This window comes from Dromiciops gliroides, chromosome 2 (assembly GCF_019393635.1).
Source record: "Dromiciops gliroides isolate mDroGli1 chromosome 2, mDroGli1.pri, whole genome shotgun sequence".
Lineage (NCBI taxonomy): Eukaryota > Metazoa > Chordata > Mammalia > Microbiotheria > Microbiotheriidae > Dromiciops > Dromiciops gliroides.
In genome coordinates, this window is record NC_057862.1 from 82,023,253 (window position 1) to 82,047,795 (window position 24,543).

The 24,543-nt window shown below is 37.1% G+C and overlaps 1 protein-coding gene across 1 annotated transcript in view; it reads right to left on the reverse strand.

The window, feature by feature from the left end:
• Positions 1 to 5,413: 5,413 nt before the first annotated feature.
• Positions 5,414 to 24,543, reverse strand: part of TNKS2 (tankyrase 2) — a 68,088-nt gene continuing 48,958 nt past the window's right edge. Inside the window, exons 19-27 of the mRNA XM_043983500.1 lie at positions 23,881 to 24,133; positions 23,054 to 23,136; positions 20,352 to 20,472; positions 16,626 to 16,723; positions 15,686 to 15,760; positions 11,768 to 11,873; positions 9,673 to 9,859; positions 8,361 to 8,517; positions 5,414 to 7,888 (exon numbers count right to left, since the gene is read on the reverse strand). Of these exons, the coding sequence (XP_043839435.1) occupies positions 7,826 to 7,888; positions 8,361 to 8,517; positions 9,673 to 9,859; positions 11,768 to 11,873; positions 15,686 to 15,760; positions 16,626 to 16,723; positions 20,352 to 20,472; positions 23,054 to 23,136; positions 23,881 to 24,133 (1,143 nt within the window). The 3' untranslated portion in view covers positions 5,414 to 7,825. The remainder of the gene's footprint in view (positions 7,889 to 8,360; positions 8,518 to 9,672; positions 9,860 to 11,767; positions 11,874 to 15,685; positions 15,761 to 16,625; positions 16,724 to 20,351; positions 20,473 to 23,053; positions 23,137 to 23,880; positions 24,134 to 24,543) is intronic.

Consider the following 24,543-nt stretch of genomic DNA (forward strand, 5'->3'; position numbering starts at 1 on the left):
CACAATGGTGACACTTTTTTTTTTTAAATTAGTAACGAAAAAAAATGGGATGTCTCCCACTCTCCACTCGCCCCCCCCCCCAAGTCCCCAGCAAGCCAACAAGAGGAGCTACGAAAGCCACAATACAAATGTGGGAAGTCAGGGCAATATGCAAATGCCTGCGCGGCTCCAAAGCCCTAATCCCATCAAGAATGCAGAGGATGTTAATTTGACCATCTTTCACAGCTCATAAATCTACCCGATCCCCAGCCAGGCTACCAGATGCCACGAAGCAGACCCTCCGTCAGGTTGGCAGCCTCAGTCTAGGAGCCTTGGCTTATGCCTCAGTAAAGACTAATGAAGAGCTTTGTACTGCGGGGCTCCAGAGAGGCTTCTCACATTTGGACACAATAGGACAAAACAGTAGGCAATGGGAATGTCTGATTATCTGAACTGGTGGTCTCCCCTGAGCTGCATTCTGTACTCTGAGCGATGGATTTCACATTCACTTGCCAGTCTTCCCATGCTGATGGACCCATCTTGCTTTGGAACAATCACCGTCTCCTGAAGGATTAAGTTTTATTGAGTCCCTGCCTATAAATACAAATTAAGCATAGTTCCTTTGGGATGACAAAGCTATCTAGCCCCTTTATATTAAAATCTAGTGAACCTTGGCTATATTATTTCTGCCCAGATGAACTCTGACTTTCTTCTGGGGTAAAAGCATAAACACTCTCTTCACTTGTAGTCAAGGGTTTTTATTTTTATTTTTATTTGACCTGAATCGTTTACATTGGTCTTTCAATTTCTTATTACAGTCTAATCCAGTACCCTGAGTCCCTAAAAACTATCTAAAAATGTATTTTGATTAGGAATTTTAAGTACAAACATCACCTGTGCATAGAATTCAGGAGGAAGAATCTGAAACAATTAGTTGATTAGGTAGCTTTTGAACCCTCTTTCCCCTCCCCACCAAGTTCGTAACTCCTTCAGGCAAGATGAAAATTGAGATTTGGTTGAATGAACTTTTCCCAGTATCTATACTTTGATAAAGGAAGAAGTTCCCCATTGGAGCTCTTTACATGGATGAAATCACAAGCCCAATAAACAAATCAACAAATCACATTTTCTGCAAACTCTGAGTTCTAGAACATCAAGGCTGGAAAAAACCTTAAAGACATTCTGGTTCAACCCTCTTTCCCCAACCTTCTCCATTTTACAGACGAGGAATGAAGGACCGGGAGGTTAACTGACTTGCTGAATATTAGTTAGTAGTGGAGTAGGAACAAGAACCTGGTTCCTTTGTCTCCCCCCAGCTCAACTTTTTTCCCTTTCAACTTGTTTCAGAAGTGGCCAATTTTACTTAGGGCAAATTGAAAAAAAAAATTAGGCTTACTTGATCCAGAGATCGATTTATATTTTCTAACTCATTTTCAGGGGTACATGGTGCACACTGGGTGAAGCCTTAGTTGGGACTTGAATGACAGGAATTTTGTTGCATGATAGTTTGTAAGTATAGTTCTAAGTATTGGTCAGAGAGTTAAAGGAAACACACCTATTCCCTGATACTTTATTGATGTATGATCAAAGAATGCAAGTTCATTTGTATTTTCAAATGGTAGAACTATGTGATGGGTGCAAGATGCAGAGACACTTCAGGCTTCACCTAAGGGAAAAAAACCCCTCTCAATAGTCATCACAGTTGTTCAACTACTCAGGTCAGGTCAAGAAATTAATTACCTAGTGGCTGGGTGCCTCAGGAAATAGTGGACTGCCTATCACCAAGGGTCTTCAAGGCAAAAGCCAGAGGACCATTTCCTACAGACACTGAAAAAAGGCTGCTTTTCAAGTATGGATTGGATTATGTGACATGTGTTGCTAATTCTGATTCTTTAGTGTTTTACAATTACAGTGTCACTCTAGGCCCAAGTGATGAGTAAAGCAACAAAATTTATTAAGTACCTATTGTACTGAATATTAATTATTAATATAATTAATTATTTTAGGTGCTGGGGATACAAGTAAAAAAGAAGTAACAGTTTGGTTGTTATTTGTTCTCAAAGAGGACCGAAATAACATCACTATGTTGGGATCAAGGAGTGGTATGTCTGAATGTGGCTGATCAGACCAATGAGAGCTCAGAAGGCTCTATCACAGGTTGGCCACAATTAGTCCATATAAACACAGAGTGGAGATGTCTCCAAATTTGCGCATCTCACATTTCTTTTGCTCATAGAGTACAGCACCTTCTTTGATGTGTGCACACCATGTTGGCTGGTCTTGTGCCAGTGTCTCCCAACTGTTCCAAAATTCTTCAGAGACTTTGAGAGTATCCTTGTATAGCTTCTTCTGAACTCCATGTGAACACTTGCCTTGTAAGTCCTCTGTAAAATAGTCTTCTAGGCAAACATACTTTTGGCACTCGAATGTGGCTAGCCCATTGGAGGTGTGCTTTCTGCAGTAGAGTTAGAATGCTTGGCAGTTCAGTTACAAAGAATGACTAGGTAGATGAGGGTCCTGGAGGCCAAGGCACAGAAGGGCTTCCTGAAAGAACTGCATTGGGTACTTAAAGGTGACCATTTCTTGTATATGATAAAGGTATAGATTGCCTTAGGTTATTTCGAAAGTCTCTTCCAACTCTGAGATACTGGAATTGAACTTGTATGCTGTTCACAGCAATCACATGCTTGACAGTTTCTGCTAGAAGACCTCCAGGAATTGGCAACTTGTTACAACTTATGCTAGTCCATTCCATTTTGAAAAACCTCTGATTGTTAAAAAGTATTTCCAAACAATAGTAACTGTGAAAAAGAGAAAAGGGAAAAAAAAGTTGTCCGAAAAATAATTATAGCAACTCTTTGTGGTGGCTAAGAATTGGAAATCAAAGGAATGTCCATCAATTGGGGAATGACTGAAGAAGCTGTGGTATATGATTGTAATGGAATGTTATTGTACTATAAGAAATGACAAATAGGATGATTTTAGAAAAACCTGGAAAGACTCATATGAACTGATATATAGTGAAGTGAGCAGAACCAGGAGGACACTGTGCAAAGTGACCTCAGTATTGTTATATGAGCAATTGTGAATGACTTAACTACTCCCAGCAATGCAATGATCTAAGACAATCCCAAAGGACTAATGATGAAGCATACTATCCACCTCCAGAAAAGAACTGATATTGATTGAACACAGACTAAAAAAAAAAGAGTACTTGTGGATTGTACATATATAACCTATATCGGATTGGTCACTGTCATGTGGAGGGAAAAAAAATTTGGAACGCTAAATCTTATAAAAAAATGAATGTTGAACGTGTGATGAACAATAGTGATAGACTAGGCTCTAATGAGCAGTGCAACGATCCAAAACAGTTTCAAAGAACTCATGATAGAAAATGTTCTCAACATCCAGAAAAAAGAATGAATTATGAGTGCAGATTGAACCATACTGTTTCTACTTTTGGACTTTTTTCCTTCTTGAGGCTTTTCCTTTGTGCTCTGATTCTTCTTTCACAAGATGACTAATGTAGAAATGTTTAATGTGATTGTACATATATCAGACTGCTTTCCATCTTGAGGAGGAGAGAGGAAAGGGAGGGTGAAAAAAAATTTGGAACTAAAAATCCTATGAAAACAAATGTTGAAAACTATCCTTATATGTAACTGGAAAATAATAAAATACTTTTTGCCCTTTGGGAGTAAAGCAGGACAAACTTCCCCATGATAACTGCTTGAATATAGCTCTCATGTCTTATCTTTCAACCAATTCATCCATCAATCTCTCTGTTGGTCTCCAATACCCCTAAATCTCTTAGTGCCCTCCTTTGGCCACAGACACAAAAAATGTGGCACCTTGCCCTCAACACAACAATCAGATGGGGTTTAAAACAAGGGTAGTGCACAGTGAAGTTATCCTCATTCTTGCTCTGAAGAGTACATCTCTCAAAGCAGCCTAAGATAGCATTAGTTTTTTCATTATCATGTCATATTAACTCATACTGAATTTCTAGTCATGAAAACTCCCAGATATTTTTCCTTATGGTGTTTAGCCATACCATCTCCCATCCTGTACTTGTGTAAGTGATACTTTGAACTAAATGTAGGGCTTTATACTTATTCCTTATTAAAAGTTTATCTTAGTAGATTAGGCCCTATGTTCTAGCCTATTGAGTTTTGGATTCTGTCATCTGTTTTAGGCACAAAACTTCATGTCATATAATTTTAATAAGCATGTTATCTATGCTTTCATCTAAGTCACTGACAGAAAATATTGGATGCCACAGGGCAAAGTCTTTGCACAGTCCACTGAAGACCTAAATCCCCAAATGCTTACTTTTGGGGTCCAGTCTCCAGTTCTAAATTCCATCATAAAATATTATAGAAATGAAAAAAAAAATAACATTGGTTATAAGCTATAGTCAGATTTTATACCTAGATTTGTCTAGAAAAATACAAGTTACTGTCCCGTTCTAATGATGCAAGACACAGAGGTGGGTGTGGTTAAAAGATAAAGGCCTCTATCAATATTATCTACAAATTTGATTAAATATTTGAAATGCCGAGTCTTTGTACTTTAACAAAACAGTCATTTATAGAAGTCTGTGCAAAAATTAGAGATTCTGACAAGCCCAGTCAAGGAAGGAAAAAAAAAATGAAACAGTGCTTGTTATAATTTTCATTTGGCAACTGATTTAGTTATATGTATTTATATATGTATCGTGTGTATGTGTGTATATGTATTTATGTGAATTTGCACCAAGAATAAAGATTTTAATTCGTGACATGAAACACAACGATGGAACTGTTTATAAAGGGTAGTTTTGATTTAGCTTCTACAGACGAATTTTGAGATTTACTGTTGTGTTGCTTGAATGAAATCTTTTTCCTCACACCATCTATGTGAAGTAGGGGATAGTACATTTTTTGCAGATGAAGAAATTGAGATGCAGAGAGGTTAAGTGCCCCAAGACAAACAACTAGTACGTGGAAGAGAAAGGATTTGAGCCCAGGCTTCCTGACTGCATTATATCATTTGAACATTGATTTTCTGAAAGTTAACTGAGTTGTGATTACAATGTTCAACATTCCATCACTTTAGCTTAGAGGAAAGAATCCTGGATTTATAGGGATAAGGAACAGATTCAAATATTGACCCTGCTGACTGGTCTATGTCTTAGTCAAGTTACTAAACCTCTCTTGGGCTCAATTTCTTTATCTGCAAATGAGGTTAGACTAGATGGTCTCCAAGGTCCCTTCCATATCTAAGTTCTACAGTCCCTTTGTAAGTCCTTCAAAAGTTTTGGGATGCATCTTCCTGTCTGGTAGATTTAGAACTATGCTACATTACTCTGAAAGTTGAGTTTATTGCAATCTCATCCATTTTCTCAAATATGATTTGATACACTTATACCATTCTGACAATTACTCAAAAAACCAGTGAACAAAATTTTTTATTTTTGTTAAATGGGGTACGGAATGTGAGACAGTACATGTAAAACACCTTAGGATGAGTTAGGTAGCACTAACTGCACAAGAGGTTCAAATTCACCTCAAAAAGAGTCACCAAACAATGATAAAAGTCCACTTTTAGAACATAAGGCATGTCATGCATAAACCTAAAACAAAAACTATTTGAAAAAAATGTTTCCATGCTAAAATACTGAACAAGATACAATTATTCATGGGAAATGACATATCAGAATTAAGCCATATAACATTATTGTAAACCTGGTATGACAATCAATTCCAGAATCACTCAGGGTGAGTAATATGGGACAAATGTTGGCAGAAAAAGTACCTAAATATAATCTTCTTTTAACTCATCTCAATTTACTTCATCAGAAAATTGGGAGGGATTGGTGGACAGATCTTTTTCTGACCCTGAAAGACTATACAAAATTGGCACACTTACCAGTATTCAAAAGTCATTTTAGGATTATATCTGCAATTATTAGAGTGCCATCTAAAAATACTTCAAAATCCCAACTTGCCTTCTTAAATAAAGCCAATAATACAGTAATATCAAGCAATTAAAAAACACCCCAGATATATCTGGGCTCCATTTCTCTCAGGACAGAATCATGATTTTCTATAACTATTTACAATAATTCACTGCAAACAATGAAATTCAGAAATATAGAACCAAGGTAAACAAACTGGTACAGAGGATAAAAAAATCAGAAATGCCCTCAGGTAGAAAACACCTTTAATGGGCAAATTTCTTCCTTGAAATGTGAGGGATAGAAAGATGTTTAAAAATGATTGAAGATGGGCACGTTTCTGTACCAAGATTCTCGAGCATGCTTCAATGGAGAGATGGCCTATCATTTCCAGCGATAGCTGCCAACATGAAGGAAGACCATGCTAACTCATGGTGCTCTACCTGGGTTTTACCCTGCTAAGCCTGGCTCCAGTCAGGCAGCTGCTCTTCCCAGTGGAGCTGTATGGGAAGCAGAAGTACCAGTCTCACTGAATTTATGATAGATATGATGGCAGAGAACTGGGACTACTGTGGGCCCTGTAAAGAATTTACTTGTTACACATGTAGACTGTCATGATAATAATGGAGAGGCAGATAAAAAAAGGATAATTAAAAAACACAGAACAAAACATCAAAACAAAAAAAAATCTAATGGCCCACCTAAGATATACTTTGTGGTCGTTTGCTATACTACCACACCGTATGTTTACTGAACCCTGCTAGACTGGAAGGTCTATGCATGCAGAGACAATGTCTTACTTAGCTTTGTATCTCTCCTGGTGCCTAATAAAGTATTTAGCACATAGTAGGCACTTAATAGACAGTTGCTAAATGAAAAAGGGGGTTTCCAATGGACTCAAGGTATATAGAAAAATTTGGGATTCACCCAGGGGAAAAAAATCCTCCAGAAACTCACTATTTACAATCAAAGAAATCTTTAACTATATAGACAGATTTTAGTCACTAAAAATTATGAGCAAGTTGCTCTAGATTTCCACATAATGATGTAAAAAAATTTCTACCATGAAACCAAGGTAAAAAGCCCCATTAGCAAACTGGTACCTATCACAGCCACGGCTCTTTGGAATACGTATTTGATGTACACAAAGTAACCACTAAATGAAAACCTCTCTAGAATATTTAGTAATTCTTTTAATTGGAAGAATCTTCAAAGTGTGCTGGATGCTTCCATAATTAAAAAAAACTGAATCTGGTAAATAAAACATCCCCAACTGATTGAAATTACTGTTAATAAGCTCAGCTATCTTGCCAACAAAGCCTCTGGAATTGAGCAAAAAGTCTCTCTATTGTACAAGATCAAATACAGATGAGCAATACATTTGAAAAACACTTTGTACAAGGTTGCAATTCTGAAACAGTAGATTTATATTACAAAGCAATGTAAATAAATACAAGGCTAGTACAAAAGCTCTTATTTACAGTTTTACAAATGACATTGTATTCAGTGTAAATGTTGTGTTTGAAAGAACACAGTATTAGTATGACAAATTCCTGTCGAGGACATAGTTACACAGTTTCTGCTAAATTCAATGCATAATGTAAAAAGGTTCAAGTTACCTGTTTATAATTTAGTACAGACAAACCCAGTTTTACCTGGAATGGCATCTGTTAAAGTGCTGAAAAACAGGAAGTATTTAGAAAACACTGTACATTATTAAAGCTTTATCAAGTCAGAATGTTAAATTTCATTCACATTTTCTTTTTATACCACATCTGTGGCCAACAGAATTTTTCAGCAAAGAGTAAAACTGAGAGGTCACCAGCCGCTTGGATGTGTTCATGCTCAGCATAGTTGTCTTAAAAAAACAAACAAAAAAACAAATTGAAACAGCCCTTCACTTATCTATCCCTCAGCTATGGCTTCAGGCTTTACGATCTGGTAAGTAATCAAATACTCTGGATAAGCCTGAAAAAAGAGAAAGAGAAAGAGAAAGATTTAGCAGTAAAACTTACTTTTTTCTTTTATACATTCAGATAATATTTATCAATATTTCTGACCCTATTAGAGATATCACTGTCACAGGGACTAGGCAGCATGATACTATACTTTGCTATGATTAAATGAGTTCACTAAATATAGAAATATACAGAATTTTATTAAACTTTGGAAAATATCACATTCTTAAGAAAATAATATTTGTCAATAAAACCTATCACAACAGACTTCAAAAAGTATACTTCCAGGGCAGCTAGATGGCACAGTGGATAGAGCACCGGCCCTGGAGTCAGGAGTACCTGAGTTCAAATCCGGCCTCAGACACTTAACACTTACTAGCTGTGTGACCCTGGGCAAGTCACTTAACCCCAATTGCCTCACTAAAAAAAAAAAAAAGTATACTTCTCAAGCACTTTTTGAAGATATGATAAATAACTATTACCTGTTCTCCTCTATAAATGACATATTCTGCTAATGCCAGGCCATTAACACTAGGCCGACCTGTGACTGAATGATGTCCAGGAGGAGAATGAGCCATCTTCATTGCACTGAACTGCAGGAAAGATTTTCCCAATGTTACCCGGCAAAATAGCAATTGCCTGTGTTGGAAAGGAAAAAAGAAAAGTCAAAAGAACAAGTCTTTGGGAAATAACTTGGGCTTCTGCTTTTATAACATTTTGTGCTTGTCAAAGAACATCTCTACCTATTATTTTATTTCATCTCAAGACAATTCTGGTGATGATCTTTCAAGCACAATGGGGAAATAAAATTTTTCCTCAAAATAATGTGTCACTTTTCCTAGCTGTGTCTGCAGCAATGAAAAAAAAATGAGTAATTTTTCAGAAGTGAAGCTCTTGTCACCTTTCTATTCCTGCAAAAACCTAATTTATAGAACAGGGACTATAGGGGAGCTGTTTTCCTTTGCACAGGGGGGTCTTGACAATGAACCTACCCTTTCCCGTACATTGCTATAAACTGTAGACCCTTTGACCTCAGCTATTGGCTTAAAAGCTCTCTGCTTAGGCTTTCCACCTCAGGTTCTACCTATAACCCAACCCTTATAAATTCTATTCCCTGGAAAAAAAAAATCACACCCGTTTTGCTACTCCATGAATTCAAGTACCAAATTCTGAAAGCACACATTAACTACTCAAGTCAAACAAAACAGAATGGATGGAGGCACAATAGAAAGAATAGTGGATTTGGAATCAGGTCCTGGCTATGGTATGTGTATGATCTTGGGTGAATTGCTTACTTTAAAAACTATATGATCTCTAGGGTCCTTTTTCTAGCTTTAAATTTTAAGGTCTTATTAATAATGGCTCTTTTCCCCTTCTGAGACTCTTTTGTTTGTTTATTTTGCTAAATAAAAGTTCTCGGCTATTTTTTGTAGCCTATTGGACTGCTAGATTTTTTTCTTCTAGCAAGGCACACACACACACACACACACACACACACACACACACACACACACACACACACTTTTTAAAAAGGGAAAAATAGCTTCTAACTGATCTAAATTGTTGGGAAGGTAAATGGTGGATGAGTTCTCAAGGTGCTTTTCTTATGGTTATATAAATCCTATCTCCTCCTACCCCCAAAATAGCTTCCTACTAAGCAAGACCCATAAATGTTATTCACAACACTCCTAATCTGGAAAATCCTCTCTATATAATAGAAACTCTGGCAATACTTTTCTTTGGAATATTCTTCCAAAATAGAAGCAAGCAGATGGGTGTAAATAAATGACTTACCTGTGGCAAATATAACAAGATCTATCTTTGTGAACTGGACACCCGGTACCACCTCCAATTCCATATACATACTGATTGCTTTTGGAAGAGTTCTCAGCAAAATAAATGCCAGCTCCAAACATTCCACCTATATAGGCATGCCTTTCATCAAAACCTTTATGAATAATTGCATTCACAAATGGAGAACCTAAAATAAAGTTGTTTGATATGGATAAGGCACAGGCACAAGTCTAATTCATTTCTCCAATATTACTGAATCCAATCTTCTTTTCTGTGATGCCATGGACTTACTGGCAAAATGGGCAACATACATAGTAATTTTTCTTATGCCTTGATCTTTTTTTATTCTGTTTCACCCTTCCATTCCAGATCCAAAGTAACTATAAATATGGTACATTTTCTCTTTAAACCCTGAATGCCACCTTCTTCCTCCTCCATCCTCTCATGTACTTCATAGCGCCAATCAATGTAGGCCCCAAGCCAAAGGGGAAGTAGGTAGTAAGCCCTGGATCAGGGCCAGGGAGTGGGGTGAGAGGGTGGGCAGAAGGACTACAGCAGCTGCACAGCTAATTGATTCATCAACAAACTGTGTCTATGCTCATATGGAGAAGCAAAGAGAATACTGGGGATTCCACTTTACAGAATTTACTGATGAAGAGAATGAGCTGTTTATTTGGATTAAAAAGGGAGAAGCAAGACCGTGTGTACATTTTTACATGTAAAGATCACTCATTATCATCAGTAAATCAAACCAAAAAATATTTATTCTGCTTGAGTTCAGTGTTAGGTACTGTGCCTAGTGGTGGTATAATGACTGCGTTTTGGCAACCAAATGACAGATTTCAGTTTCTTTGCTCATTACACACCTCTGTAGCATTTTGAGCTCTAGACCCAGGTTCCTTCTCTGTTTAAGACAGCATTGTGCTTAAGAGCTGTGTTTTGTGTAGGGACTGAAACATCTCACAACTTTCTGAAATTATTCCTGGCCAAATTAAGGAAACAGTAGTTATACCATCTCCTCCCTCTTTTCTCTACCCAAGTTCTAGCCTCAACAGGTTCTAAGGCAGACCTCAAAGGTTCCATAAAATACAACATTTCCATGTAATACTTAACATCTTTGCTTTAAAACTGAAAGCCCAAGTAATGCATGTGTGTGTTCCTAAAATACTGAAATGGCAAGAGTTAAGTGAGCTTCTGCCATTAATTCAAAGAAGGATAACTGTAGGAAGCTACCACACACAAAACTTCCCCTTCAGTTAAACCCTTACACTTTAGTTCTGAACTTTTGAATTTGAACTTGAACAGGATATAGGTGTTTTCCTATTACTTCTTTTAATGGAGTTAATGAATTAATAGAATTATATTGTTGGGGCAGCTAGGTGGCGTAGTGGATAGAGCACTGGCCCTGGAGTCAGGAGGACCTGAGTTCTAATCTGGCCTCGGACACTTGATACTTACTAGCTGTGTGACCTTAGGCAAGTCACTTAACCCTAATTGTCTCACTTAAAAAAAAAAAAAAGAATTATATTGTCACTTCCCAAACCAAACAGAATCTGCTGTACTAGAAAAATAGCCTAGACTATCATCAACTGCATTTATTCTATTTTGAGATTCGTCCTTGGTATAGCCATTACAAAGCACACATCTGAACAAGCCCATCTTAATTAGTAGATCAGAATAAAATTTATTCAAAGCTAATATTAGAAACCATTTGCATTCTTGAAAAACAAATTCTACAATCAAAGAAAATGGAAATGAATGCACTTTGTACATTAATATTGCTAAAATTCGGGGCAGCTAGGTGGAGCAGTGGATAAAGCACCGGCCCTGGATTCAGGAGGACCCGAGTTCAAATCTAGCCTCAGACACTTGACACTTACTAGCTGTGTGAGCCTGGGCAAATCAATTTAACCCTCATTGCCCCACAAAAAAAATATAAATTAAATAAATAAAAAAAAATATTGCTAAAATTGCATTTATGTCAAGAACAGAAGGAAATAAATTATCTTTTAAGACAGATGGCTTATCTAGCTATGTAATTTTCTCAGAATGAATAGCAGGGAATAAAGCTATTCAAATAGCTTGGAGATCTTACCATGAAACAGCATTCTTTCATTTGCATGGTTATGATTTTCCTCAGAAACCTCTTTTCTTCGGTGAGTGTATCTTTCCCAGAGTTTTTTGTTACAAACTTTCTGAATCTGCAAAAATTAAGCCAGAATTCAAGCTTCTATTTTGGCATTATAGCAATCTTGTAGTTCATCTTAGCCAAACATTTCCCTTTTTTTTTAATTAGAAGGGAGGCAAAAGTTATATATACAACAAAACTCTGGAACCCCAAAACTGTAGAAGAAAACAAGGAATTTAAAAACTAAAGTCCAAACTTCAGTAAAGAAATAAAAATTATATTAATAGTTTACATATATAGATCACTTTTGGTTTGTAAAAGAATTTAAACACATTTTTATTTACTCCCCATGACTGCTCTATCACATGTGAGGAAAATGGCTTGGAGGCTGTGACCTGCCCAGGACCACATTAGTAAATAGCTGAAGTGGGATACAACTCTAGATCTTTTGAATCCAAAGTTCAGCACTTTTCCCACTATAAATACACAGATTGAGTCAGTTTGACTACTATACTGACAAGATAAATGGATTCGAGTTTACAGCCCCCCTCCAAGTTAGAAGTATAACCAATGTGCTTTAAAGTTTTTTTTTTTTTAAGTGAGGCAATTGGGGTTAAGTGACTTGCCCAGGGTCACACAACTAGTAAGCATCAAGTGTCTGAGGTCAGATTTGAACTCAGGTCCTCCTGACTCCAGGGCTGGTGTTCCATCCACTGCACCACCTAGCTGCCCCTGCTTTAAAGTTTAACATGGATGTATATAAAAGCCTTTTAGAAGTGCTTAGTACTTTACCTCTTTATGAAACTAAAAGAATTACTGAGGGGCAGCTAGATGGTGCAGTGGATAAAGCACCAGCCCTGGATTCAGGAGTTTCTGAGTTCAAATCTGGCCTCAGACACTTAACCCTTACTAGCTGTGTGACCCTGGGCAAGTCACTTAACCCCAATTGCCTCACCAAAAAAAAAAAAAAAAAAAGAATCACTGAGACTTTTATTTAAAAAAAAATGTCTTAAATCTCATTTAAGAATTACTTAAAAATCATCACTTAAAAAAGAGGGACTGGGGGCAGCTAGGTGGTACAGTGAATAAAGTAGCCTTGGATTCAGAAGTACCTGAATTCAAATCTGGCCTCAGACACTTGACACTTACTAGCTGTGTGACCCTCAGCAAGTCACTTAACCCCCATTGCCCCACAAAAAAACAAACCAAAAAAAAAAAAAAAAGAGGGACCAGCCCTCCCAAAAGGACACCTAAATATCCTTCTATCTGGCTAAGGAGTTCAAAGGAACCAAATGGGAATGTTAGCAGCTGTGTTCTCAAGACTTAGCAGTCCTGGAGCAAGCTGTTTTCCTCGATGCTTTTCTGAGTCTGCTATAGCCCCCTGCTGGTCTTCAAGTTCTGGGTGAAATTCAGAAGCCAAAGGAGTGATGTGGAATGGAACACACAACATGTGCTGGTATAAATAGGGTGTTTTAATTAAACTACTCATAATGCCACTATGAACCTCAAAGAGCACAAATCACAGGTATGGAGATAAATGGATTTAAAAATTAATTTTTTGAAGGACCACAAATAATTGAAAAAACATTAATTCAAATAAAAATACCCTTATTAAGCATCTGCCATTTGCAGTGTACTGTGCTACTCACAACCCCCAACTTGCATGTATATAAAGCTTTATGTTTTATAGTGAACTTTCCTTATAACCACTTTGTGAAGTATTGCAAATTTTATTATATTCAACTTTTCTTAATTCTAGTGCCTTCCCTCTGTTAATTATTTCCTAGTTATCTTAAACACAGCCCATTTATACATATTTGTTTGCTTGTCATACACTCCATTAGAGTATGAATTCCTTAAGGGCAAGTTCTGTATTTTGTCTCTTCTTGTATCCCCAAAGCTTATTACGGTGCCAGGTACATGTTAGAAGTTTAATGAATGTTTATTGCCTGACTGAAGAAACTGACACCCAGAGAGGTTAAGGCTTGTATGGGGTCACAAGGCTGTGATCTAACCAAACTGGCCACTTTAACCCCACATCTGTGCCTTTTATCCAGCCTTCTCAATTGCCTAGAATGAACACTCTCTCCCCTTACATCCACTTTAGAGACCCCACCCCCAAGATGATTCAAGCACCATTTTCTATATCATCCCTTTCTCGACTCTCCCAACTGCCAGTGTCCTCTTTCCCAAACTATTTTCTATTTAATTACTCTGTACATATTTGTATTGATTAACTTTACATTTATGCTACATATTTATATGTGTACTTCTCTCCCTCATTAGACTGCAAGCTTCTTTCCAGTAGAGATTATTTCATTCTTTAAACTTCTATCCCTAGTACCTAGCATCGTACCTGGGACATACTGACTGACACATAGTTCAACTCAGTCCAGTTCTTAAATCCAAGGCCACTGTTCTTTACACAAGACCACCCTCCTTCTCCATTAGTTTCAAAGAAGGGTAATAAAAGTCTCTTGTTTATTTGTGGATAATCTAGGGTAAAGAGTCCTGTATTAGGACATAAGTGATAAAGTACTGATCGGAAACAATGACTGAATTCCACAAGTTACAAGGTTTAATAAAATTATAGAACATCTGAGCTTGGAAGGCATTTTAGGGCTCTATCTCACTTTTTAATAGCCATAGCATATGATACTTTAAATAGGAAGTAGTAAATAGATTGACTCATTACTTCAAGAGAAAGTTTAGGCAAAAAAGTTCAAAATATTTGACAAGCTTCTAAAGGAATGACATGTCAAGTAAAGGTAGGAGTACTTGCAGTCTATTCCTAAGCTTATGAAGCAATAGCCCTGTAAAAAGATATTGAGCCGGATGGTCCATGAGTCTGCCAAGGATACAATTTGTATTCTTAAGTGAAAGCTTATTACAGCCAAGAAGGTATGAGAATTATTATTAATTTAAACTGACAACTCTATAGTGCTTTGAAATTTACCAAGTTTTTTATATCTATGTCACAACTCTGTGAGGTAGGTCCTACACCTAAGAAGTCATTTTAATAGCCTAAGCAAGAAAGATGTGATATGGGGCAGCTAGGTGGTGCAGTGGATAAAGCACGGGCCTTGGATTCAGGAGGACCCGAGTTCAAATCTAGCCTTAGGCACTTGACCCTTACCAGCTGTGTGACCCTGGCCAAGTCACTTAATCCTCATTGCCCCACAAAAAAAGAAAGAAAGAAAGAAAGACAAATGTGATGAGAATAAAGACCTGAACTAGGGTGGTGAGTCTTATGAGAATGATGACGACGGATGTGAGTCATGTCATGTAGGTTGAAAAACAAGCTCTAGCAATTGACTGGACAAGCAAGGTTAGGAAAAGGGAGGAGGTGAGGATCTCATATAACCAGAAAGATGTAGTAGTTTTTTGGGAAAAGATAAATTAATTCAATGAGATCTGTGATACAGATCATCACCTACTCATACCTGCTTTTTCTGAGCCACTCATTAAAAATTAAAAGTGGGTTGTTGTGATGAAGTGGAACTCTCTTTGGCCACTTCCCCTGAAGTGCAGGGCTTACCAAAGACATGAATTGATGGGAGAGGAGGGTGGTGAAGGATGTGAGGGGAGAGAGCTGGAATTTTACCTATACAACTGCTGCAGGTGCCTGAGACACTTCATTCCCAGGGCTAATTTTCAGACACAATGGGAGGGAAGGGGGGAGAGCAGGGGACTGATGAATGATGAGGAGCAAATAGGGTGGTGTAGTTGTGTTGGAGTCAAGCCTGTGATTTAACTATTGTGGAGGGGTTAGGGTGACTCATCCTCCTGTCTTATTGACTAATAACACACCCTGAAATTATACCAAAATTCTCATTTTGGAGACCACTGAAACCTTTAACCATTATAGTTAATTAAAAAAAATACCTTAAGAATATTATATCTGTTAAAGATTCCACCAGCATGACCTCCATCTCTGTGTTCTCGGACTGTACTCTGCATCTGAAGAAACCGGAACCTCAGGATTAATGTAAATTATTAAAAATTCTTTATCTAGTGCTTTACAGTTTATAAAATGGTCCTCACATTGTGAAGTAGGTAGTAGAGATATTATTATTACTGTTTCACAAATCAGGAAAAAAACTTCTTCATAGTTAAGTCATTTAGCAAGATAAAAATCTCACTTCTGACTACAAATATAATGCTTGAATCATTTTTATCCATCTTCAGAATATAAACTTATAAACAAATATAAAAATTCCCAGGATGGTCTGGTTATTTTTTAGGTGAGAATGAGAATGTAAAGGTAGATTTAATTTAATAACAGCATCATTTGTGACATAAATCAAAGAAGCAGCAAATGACTTCTTTGCTCCAATTCCTTCTGCTTTAATAAGGAGCTTAGTCAAAGACTGAAGTTAGTTAAGATCTAGAAAGATATTTCTAGGGCCACTGTCTAGCCACAGCCACTGGAAGGCAGTGCTGCTGAATAAGCTTTTCTGGATTGTAAACTGTTGTTTCCCTCTTCCTTCATCCTGCCACCTCCCACCAGACAATCTATTCTTTAAAAAAATTCCATGCAGATTTTACTTAGCTCCAATACTAATCCCTATTAATAAAAGGAAGGTATGTATTGCAAAGATATCTGAAATGCTGGTTTTTAAACCTATCTGCTTAGTAAGCTGCTAGGAAATGTGACTTTTACCTTTATTGCAAGTTATGTCTAATAATCTAGAATCCTTCAGAAAGTTGAAAGAATCTTAAATTCTGTACAAGCTGTGAATTATGATTAGAAATTTTTAACTGAGCCAGACTTGAATGTTGCCTGTTCATCCTTTTCAAACACTCAAGGCATGTGAAATCATACCTCTTCTTCCACAGACTGAAATTCTTTATCTTCTGGAGACAAATCTATGAGAATTGTTCCACTACCAGAAGTATTCAGAGTCAAGTATGGGTTGAGACCTACAAAACACATTTTAAAGTTATTATAAAACACTTTTCAAAAAAAAAATCATTTCATCAGCTGTAACCAAAAATAACTTCTAACTACTTGCATTAGGTGCAACAAGTATAAAAACAGATTTAATTGACGCTCGTTGGCAGAACATATTTGTTTTGAAAATGGGTAGAGGCTCAATAGGTATACTCACAAAAGAAAAAAACACCCAGAAGTTGTAACATTGAATGAGATGATTTATGGAATGAATCATGACGAGCACTGGACCAGAGTCGCACGATTTGGGTTTAAACCTAAGTTCTACCAGCAACTGTCTATCTGACCTTAGGTAAGACCTTTAGCTTTTCCTCAACTGTAAAATGACAGGACTATGAACTAGATGATCTCAGTTTTCATTCGGCTCTATAATGTCTATGACTCTAGGTAGCTACAAATTGAATGTCACTGCTTCTGCTTAAAAATAAAAATCACCAGAAATAATATGGGGATAGAGTAAAAGTGTGTCACATGAGGCTAAGTAAAAAATTACTTCCTAGGGGCAACTAGGTAGCATAGTGAATAAATCCCTGGCCCTGGATTCAGGAGGACCTGAGTTCAAATGGGGCCTCAGACACTTGACACTTACTAGCTGTGTGACCCTGGGCAAGTCACTTAACCCTCTTTGCCCCACAAAAATAAGATACTTCCTTTTATTTTCTGTTTCAATTGTACATTTACATTATGCCCAATTTTGTTTACCATACTTTAGAAAAGATACAGAAAAACTGAGAGAGAAATATGAAAGGAATCCAAAATTAGTTTCCTTCAAGGAAAGAGATTACACAGTCCAGAAGTGATTGATGGGTGACTTGATATATATGTGTATATGTGTGCGTGTGTTTGTTGGCTGGGCAATAAGGGTTCAGTGACTCGCCCAGGGTCACACAGCTAGTAAGTGTCAAGTGTCTGAGGCCAGATTTGAACTCAGGTCCTCCTGAATCCTAGGCCGGTGCTTTATCCACTGCGCCACCTAGTTGCTCCCGACTTGATATTTATTTTGAAGGTGTTCAATCATTTTTCATGTTCACTAAGTATGGCACAAGAATTCTGCTTGTGTTAAGAGATATTTTGACTAAACACAGAGCTTTTCAATGTCAGGGTAATAAAATACTAGAAAAGACAATTGATTGAGACTATGGTCACCATCCTGGAGATTACAAGATCTTAGAGACATCTAGGTGGCACAGTAGAAAAAGTGTTAGGCTTGGATTCAGGAAGACCAGAGTTTAATCCTGTTAGTTACTAGCTCTGTGACCCTGGGCAAGTCAACCTCTCTCAGCCTGTTTCTTCATCTATAAAATGGTGCCTTATAGGGTTATTGTGAGAATCAAATGAGAATGTAATGTAAAGTGCTTTGCAGATCTTACACAGCCCTGTTATTGTTGCCATTATTATTATTATCATTGTTATTTAGGAGAACTAGAGACAATTATTTGGCCCTAGCTGGTTTAGACCTTCATTTGCTTAAAGGTAAAATAATGAAGCTCTCTCAGGCTTCCTTTTTGACTTTGTAACAATAACTTTCCTTTCTTCTGGGAAGAGCAATGCCTGCTGTCAGGGGGTGCAGAGCATCCCCAGTGGTTGGCATGTGTACCCACCTTTTGTCTAGGCACCTCGTTTCTTCCCCCTCTGGTACTGTTCAAATGCTAAGTGGATTTTTTTATCTTTTGCTCCTCAAATTTCCACTCTACCCCAGAATACTATTTCTTATAAACATATCTGCCTTCTTTAAGATCTCTTCCTCCTTCCGTTGTTACCTAGTTTCTGTCCAGTTACCTCGAGAAAAATCTTCCTCCCCTGTCTTCCTTCCACTTGTGAGACCAAAATAAAATAGAATAGAATAAAATAAAATGAAAGGAGATAACCATAGCTCATAGTGCTAGTGAGAAAAAAGAAAGCCATAAATTTTTTTTTTTGGTGGGGCAATGGGGGTTAAGTGACTTGCTCAAGGTCACACAGCTAGTAAGTGTCAAGTGTCTGAGGCCGGATTTGAACTCAGAAACTCCTGAATCCAGGGCCGGTGCTTTATCCACTGCGCCACCTAGCTGCCCCCGAAAGCCATAAATTTTAAAGTGAAATTAGACTTAAAAGAATCAGGGGCATCAATCCCTTCCCCAAACCTGAAAAGTACCTCAAAGTTCCATTTTAGAACCTCCATAAAGGCACTAATTCCTTATCTTCCTCTAATGAAACCTGCTTTTTCCTTTGAGTACCAGCAGTCTAGGTAAATAAAATAACTAAAATATTTTGGGGGTTTAATGACCAGAAATACTGTGACATTATTTTCTGTTATCTTACATTACAAATATATAGAATTTCAGCTACAATATGAATTAAATAGGCTTTTGTGGGCTAGTTTAAGAACCTAGCCAACATATGTAGCATTAGCTCTATGAGAAAATGTTCAAAGTTCTAAACATTTTAAAGTCACAGATTTCTTAGCATTGGCAAGGATTCTGGGTAATCATTTAGACCAACCTCATCATTTTAGAGGGAAGGAAAGTAAGGGCAAAGAGACAATAATATTGGATAACAGCTAGCATTTTGATAGCACCTGAGATCTGCAAAGCACTTTATACATGTCATTTAGTTCTCACAACCTCATCAAATAGGGGTTATTATCCTCATTTTATAGATAAGGAAGCGGGCAGAGACTGATTAAGTGACCTGACTCTTGACATACTACTGTTAAGTGTCTTCAGCAGCAGGATTCGAACTCCCACCTTCCTGACTCCAAATGTAACTGTGTCATCTAGTTGCTTTCTCAACCTGCCCAGGATAACAGAGTAGCACAGATGGGACTAGAATGGCACCTAAGAATTAGAAGCTGCCTCAGAGGTAGTCAGGAAGATCTGAGTTCAAATCTTGCCTCAGTGGGGCAGCTAGGTGGTACAGTAGATAAAGCACAGGCCCTGTATTCAGGAGGACCTGCGTTCAAATCCAGTCTCAGACACTTAACACTAGCTGTGTGACCCTGGGCAAGTCACTTAACCCTCACTGTCCCGCCACAACAAAACAAAACACAAATCTTGCCTCAGATGTTTGCTAGTTATGTATATCCTTAGGTGAGTCACTTAAAACTTCTCAGTCTGTTTCCTTGTTTGTAAAATGGGGATAATAATAGCAAATCCCTAGTAAAAACTGTAGCTAACAAAAGAATTTACAGTATTAGTGACCGCTTAGCATAAAGACCTTCAATGAGGGGGACCCATTGTGTCCTTAGGCTGTCCATCTATTGTACTTTTGGACAGATCTTTATTTAGAAAGCTTATTTTTATACTGAACCTAAATCTGCCTTTTGGTATCTTCTATCCATTGTTGCCAGTTTTCTGGGACCAAGTGAAGAAATAGGATCCCTTTTCCACAGAGGGGCCTTTCAAATCTCTGAAGATAGTCATTAGGTTCCTCCTTAAGGTATGTCATCTTCAGGGCAAACATTCTGAGATATCAATTCCTAGGAACTGGGCTTTTGCTATAATGACAAGCTGCCTTTCCAGAAAAATTTCTGGAACACAAATATTTTTAAAGCTGGGAAAAATATCTATAACCAGATAACAAAATTATGAGAACAATTATTTAAAAAATAAATGTTACCTTGTTGTCCAGAAATAAGTCTTTCCACTCCTTTAATGATTTTATGTCTATGCCCATAAGCATTGATCCCAATCTCCTTTAACTCCTTATGTCCCATTTCAACCAAAACATCCAATGTGATCTTGTATTTTTTTTAAAAAAAGAAGCAATGTTTAGTTATTAATGGAAATACATTTGATGTTATACTATCATTATAAAGAATATTTAGACACATATACAGTCATTCTGAAATATTGAAAATATTTCAGAAACTGAAATGAAATGTATGAAATGAAACTCATACACTGATATTGACTGTGAAGATTTAGGATTAATTAAACAACTGACAAACAAAATACTCAAAATCTAAAATTAATTTAAGTACAAGAACTTACAACAGAATCAAATAGCAAAACAAAAATAAGTTTTTAATTCATTGTGAGAAGTTGGGATTAAGCATACTATTTTATTAGGGCCTAAATTTAGAAAGCTAGAAATTACCAACTCCAGTGTATTATACTGAATTTCTCTTGGATTTACTATTTTGTCCCCATTTTTGCCATCCCTGAATGCATCATAGCCCTTAGTTTAGACCTTAAATCCAACCAACCTCCACACAGTCTTTCTTATTCTAGTCTCTCCATTCTAATTTTCAAAAAGGAACACAGATAATGGGACCAGAGTTTTAGATTTGGAAGAGACCTTATAAATCAACTAATCCAATCCTCTCAATTTTATAAATAATGAACAGAAACCCAGAGAGATGACATGATGTGGTTGAGATCATCTGGGTTAAGTGACTTGCCCAGGGTCACACAGCTAGTAAGTGTCAAGTGTCTGAGGCCGGATTTGGACTCAGGTCCTCCTGAATCCAGGGCCAGTGCTTTATCCACTGCGCCATCTAGCTGCCCCCAGTTGAGATCATCTAGACAGGAAATTGAAGAGCTGAGATTTGAACTTAATTTGTCTGACTTCAAATCCAGCTTTAAAGGAAGAACACTCCTCTGACCATTTACCCTATGTGTTCATTATTGTCAGAAGCTTCTTTAAGGAAGTAAAGATTTGGGGGAAGGAATGCAGAGTTGGGTGGAAGAGGGGAGAATGCCATAGAAGGAGAAAAGGAATCAGACCTTACAGACCTGCTCTGGGCCTCAGCTTCTATTCTAAATTTGTTCCAGACGACTCTCTGTGGAATCCTTCACACAGTGGTTGGAAGGGCCTGAGTTCCTTTAGGGGAACTACAGGTGGGATCCAAGTGGCCTCATCCCCAGCCCACCGCTTCTGTCACGTCACCATCACTAAATTCAGATGACTTAAATGGTCTTTAACACAATGCTACTGTATCACATCACTTCACCTACTAAAGAACCTATCTTACTGCCCACTACCTATTCCTAATGCAAGTAACCACACAAATATAAATGATGACGTCTCTTTTACAAAGTCTAAATTCCTCTGCTTGGCTTTTAAGATCTTCAGTAATCTGGCAAGTGTTGGGTGTTGTTTGTCCTTCATTACTGAAGAGGACCATTTGAGATGTCTTTTTTTTTTTTTAGTGAGGCAATTGGGGTTAAGTGACTTGCCCAGGGTCACATAGCTAGTAAGTGTTAAGTGTCTGAGGCTGGAATTGAACTCAGGTACTCCTGACTCCAGGGCTGGTGCTCTATCCACTGCGCCATCTAGCTCCCCCCATTTGAGATGTCTTAACTTGCAATAAACAGGATCTCAGTGAGGGAGGGCTGTGCAAGGTCACCAACTTTACTCTTTCTTCTAGAGGAATCTGGGTCCAGTGGCAAGCTATATATCAGGAGACGGGACTGGATGTTTAAGGCAATTGGGTTAAGTGACTTGGCAATGTGGGACAGTGGAAAGAGCACTGAATTTGAGGACCTGGGTTTGAATTCCAGCTCTGCTGCTTACTTGATTGAACAGATGACATCATCTCTCTGGGTCTCAGTCTACAAAACAGGAGCTTTGGAATAGATTAGATCATTTGAGGTTCCTTCCAACTCCAAATTCACAAAGGACATAATATTCCTCTAACCCACTTCCCCACAAACTAATTCTCACCTCTTTGCTTCTGAGGATCCTTTGATCAGAAATACTGATCAACAAATCCTTATCCTGTGAGGCTCAATTCAAGGCCTGCCTCTTCCAAAGAGCTTTCCCTGAGCACTTCAGACTAAACTGACCTTTTCCTTCTCTGAATTTCTGTAACATAATTTTTACATTACATACTGTCTTCTGTTATTTTCTAATTGTTAATGTGTTAGTTCTCTCTCCCTAAGGCAGGGACTTTGTTGTATATTTCTCTCACTTCCTTCATAGCACCTAGCAGAGAGTTAAGCACAGAGCAGATGCTCAATAAATCCTACTAAGTGGTTACAACAGAAATGAACAAATGGTGACTAAAAGAATACCTTTAAAAACTAAATTAAAGCTCTATAAAATATGACTCATTCAATTTTAATGCATGTAAAATAGTATTAAGGAAATAATCTATATTCCAAAAAATGGATAGGAAACTCTAAAAATCAGAAAAAGTAGAAACTGTCAGAACTGCCTATGAAATTAAAAAAGAAAAAACCTTTAACAACAAATGTGCTGTTTCCTCCCGAAAGCAGATTAATACTCTTCCCCAGAATGGTTCAAGTGACAGAAATCATTTATGGGAAAAAAATGCAACACTCTACCAAATCTAGCTATAAAATATAGCTACTTACCTGTTCTCTTTCAAATATATCAATTAAATGCTCAAGTCCAAGATTTCTTACAAACTGATTTATACTAAAATCTACTCCTTGAACTGAAAAAGAAAAAAAAGAAAAAGAAAATATACTAAATCTCATGTAAAGAATGTTGCAATCTGCATATTTTTTATTATATAGCATTTAATTTCACAATATCAATATAGGCATTAGAAAGAACATTAATAAAAATAATAGTCACTTAGGTGAACAATATTTAATTGCATTGTTTCTTAATGGCAAAAAAAGAGAGAAAAGTGATAAGATTTCAAAATCCTTAAAAGCAAGTCATAATGAAAGGAGCTTTGTGTTTTAAAAATAATTTTTAAAAAAGGACATCTTTTAGCTATACACCCTAAAGAACATTTTTGCCTTAAGGCATTAACTTTTATGTTTTCTGCACTAAGTTTTAAATGTATTTTAAAGCTTTATTTAGTCATATCATGCTGTACAAACTATTTTAAAATGGAGACAACTGTAAGGCAAAACTCTTATGATTCTGTAAAAGTGGCAAAACCATTTGCCTAATAAGTGTTGCTAACCTTCAGAAAGAATATTTATACTTAGAAAACATTACTGAAATGGTAGTGTCTAGATCATCAATTCTTGCCTGGAATAATAAAAATTACTATTAGGTCTACTCATCATACTAAAAGAAAAGCAAGAGCAAGAGTTCAGTGTTCTTTCTGATAAGCTGAATTAGGTACTTATTTCTGCACTTCTAGTCCGACAATTTTTTTCAGCACTCATGCAAAATACCGACGTGAGATTGTTTAAAGATTTTCACTGGAAAATGATCTCACCTTCCTTTTTTTCCAGACCTGAGGCACCCTCTGTTCCACTTGAATTAACAATTGAAGAGAGTTCAGAAAAACTACCAGATAAATTATCAAGACTACTGGCTGCAGAGAGAGTTGATGGGCTGGAAGGAACTGATGACAGAGCATCTGATGCAGTTCCCGTGCTTCTCAGACCATTGATGACTTGTGGTTTATAACAACATGGCAAGGCAGAAGGAGGCATAGCTGCTGTCAAAAGAGCACTAACATCGTCTGCCTAGAGGTCAAAACAAAAAAATTACAGACATGATGGATGTTCATCTCTTATTTTTAAGATATGAAGCCACTAAAATACAACAGAAATAGACTTAAAAAAAAAGGCTAGTCCATAATATAAAAAAAAAATGAAGGCAAACAAGTCAACATTCAGGGAAAACAAACATGCTCTAGAAAATCAGGATAAATTTGTCAAATGTGGCTCCAAATTTTTTTCCCTCCCTTTCCTCCCCCCTCCCAAGACAGAAAGCAATCTGATATAGGTTATATATGTACAATCACATTAAACATATTCATGCATTAGTCATATTGTGAAAAAAGAATCAGAACACAAGGGGAAAACCTCAAAAAAGAAAAAGAAAAAAAACCAGCCAAAAAGTAGAAACAGCATGGTTCAATCTGCATTCAGAA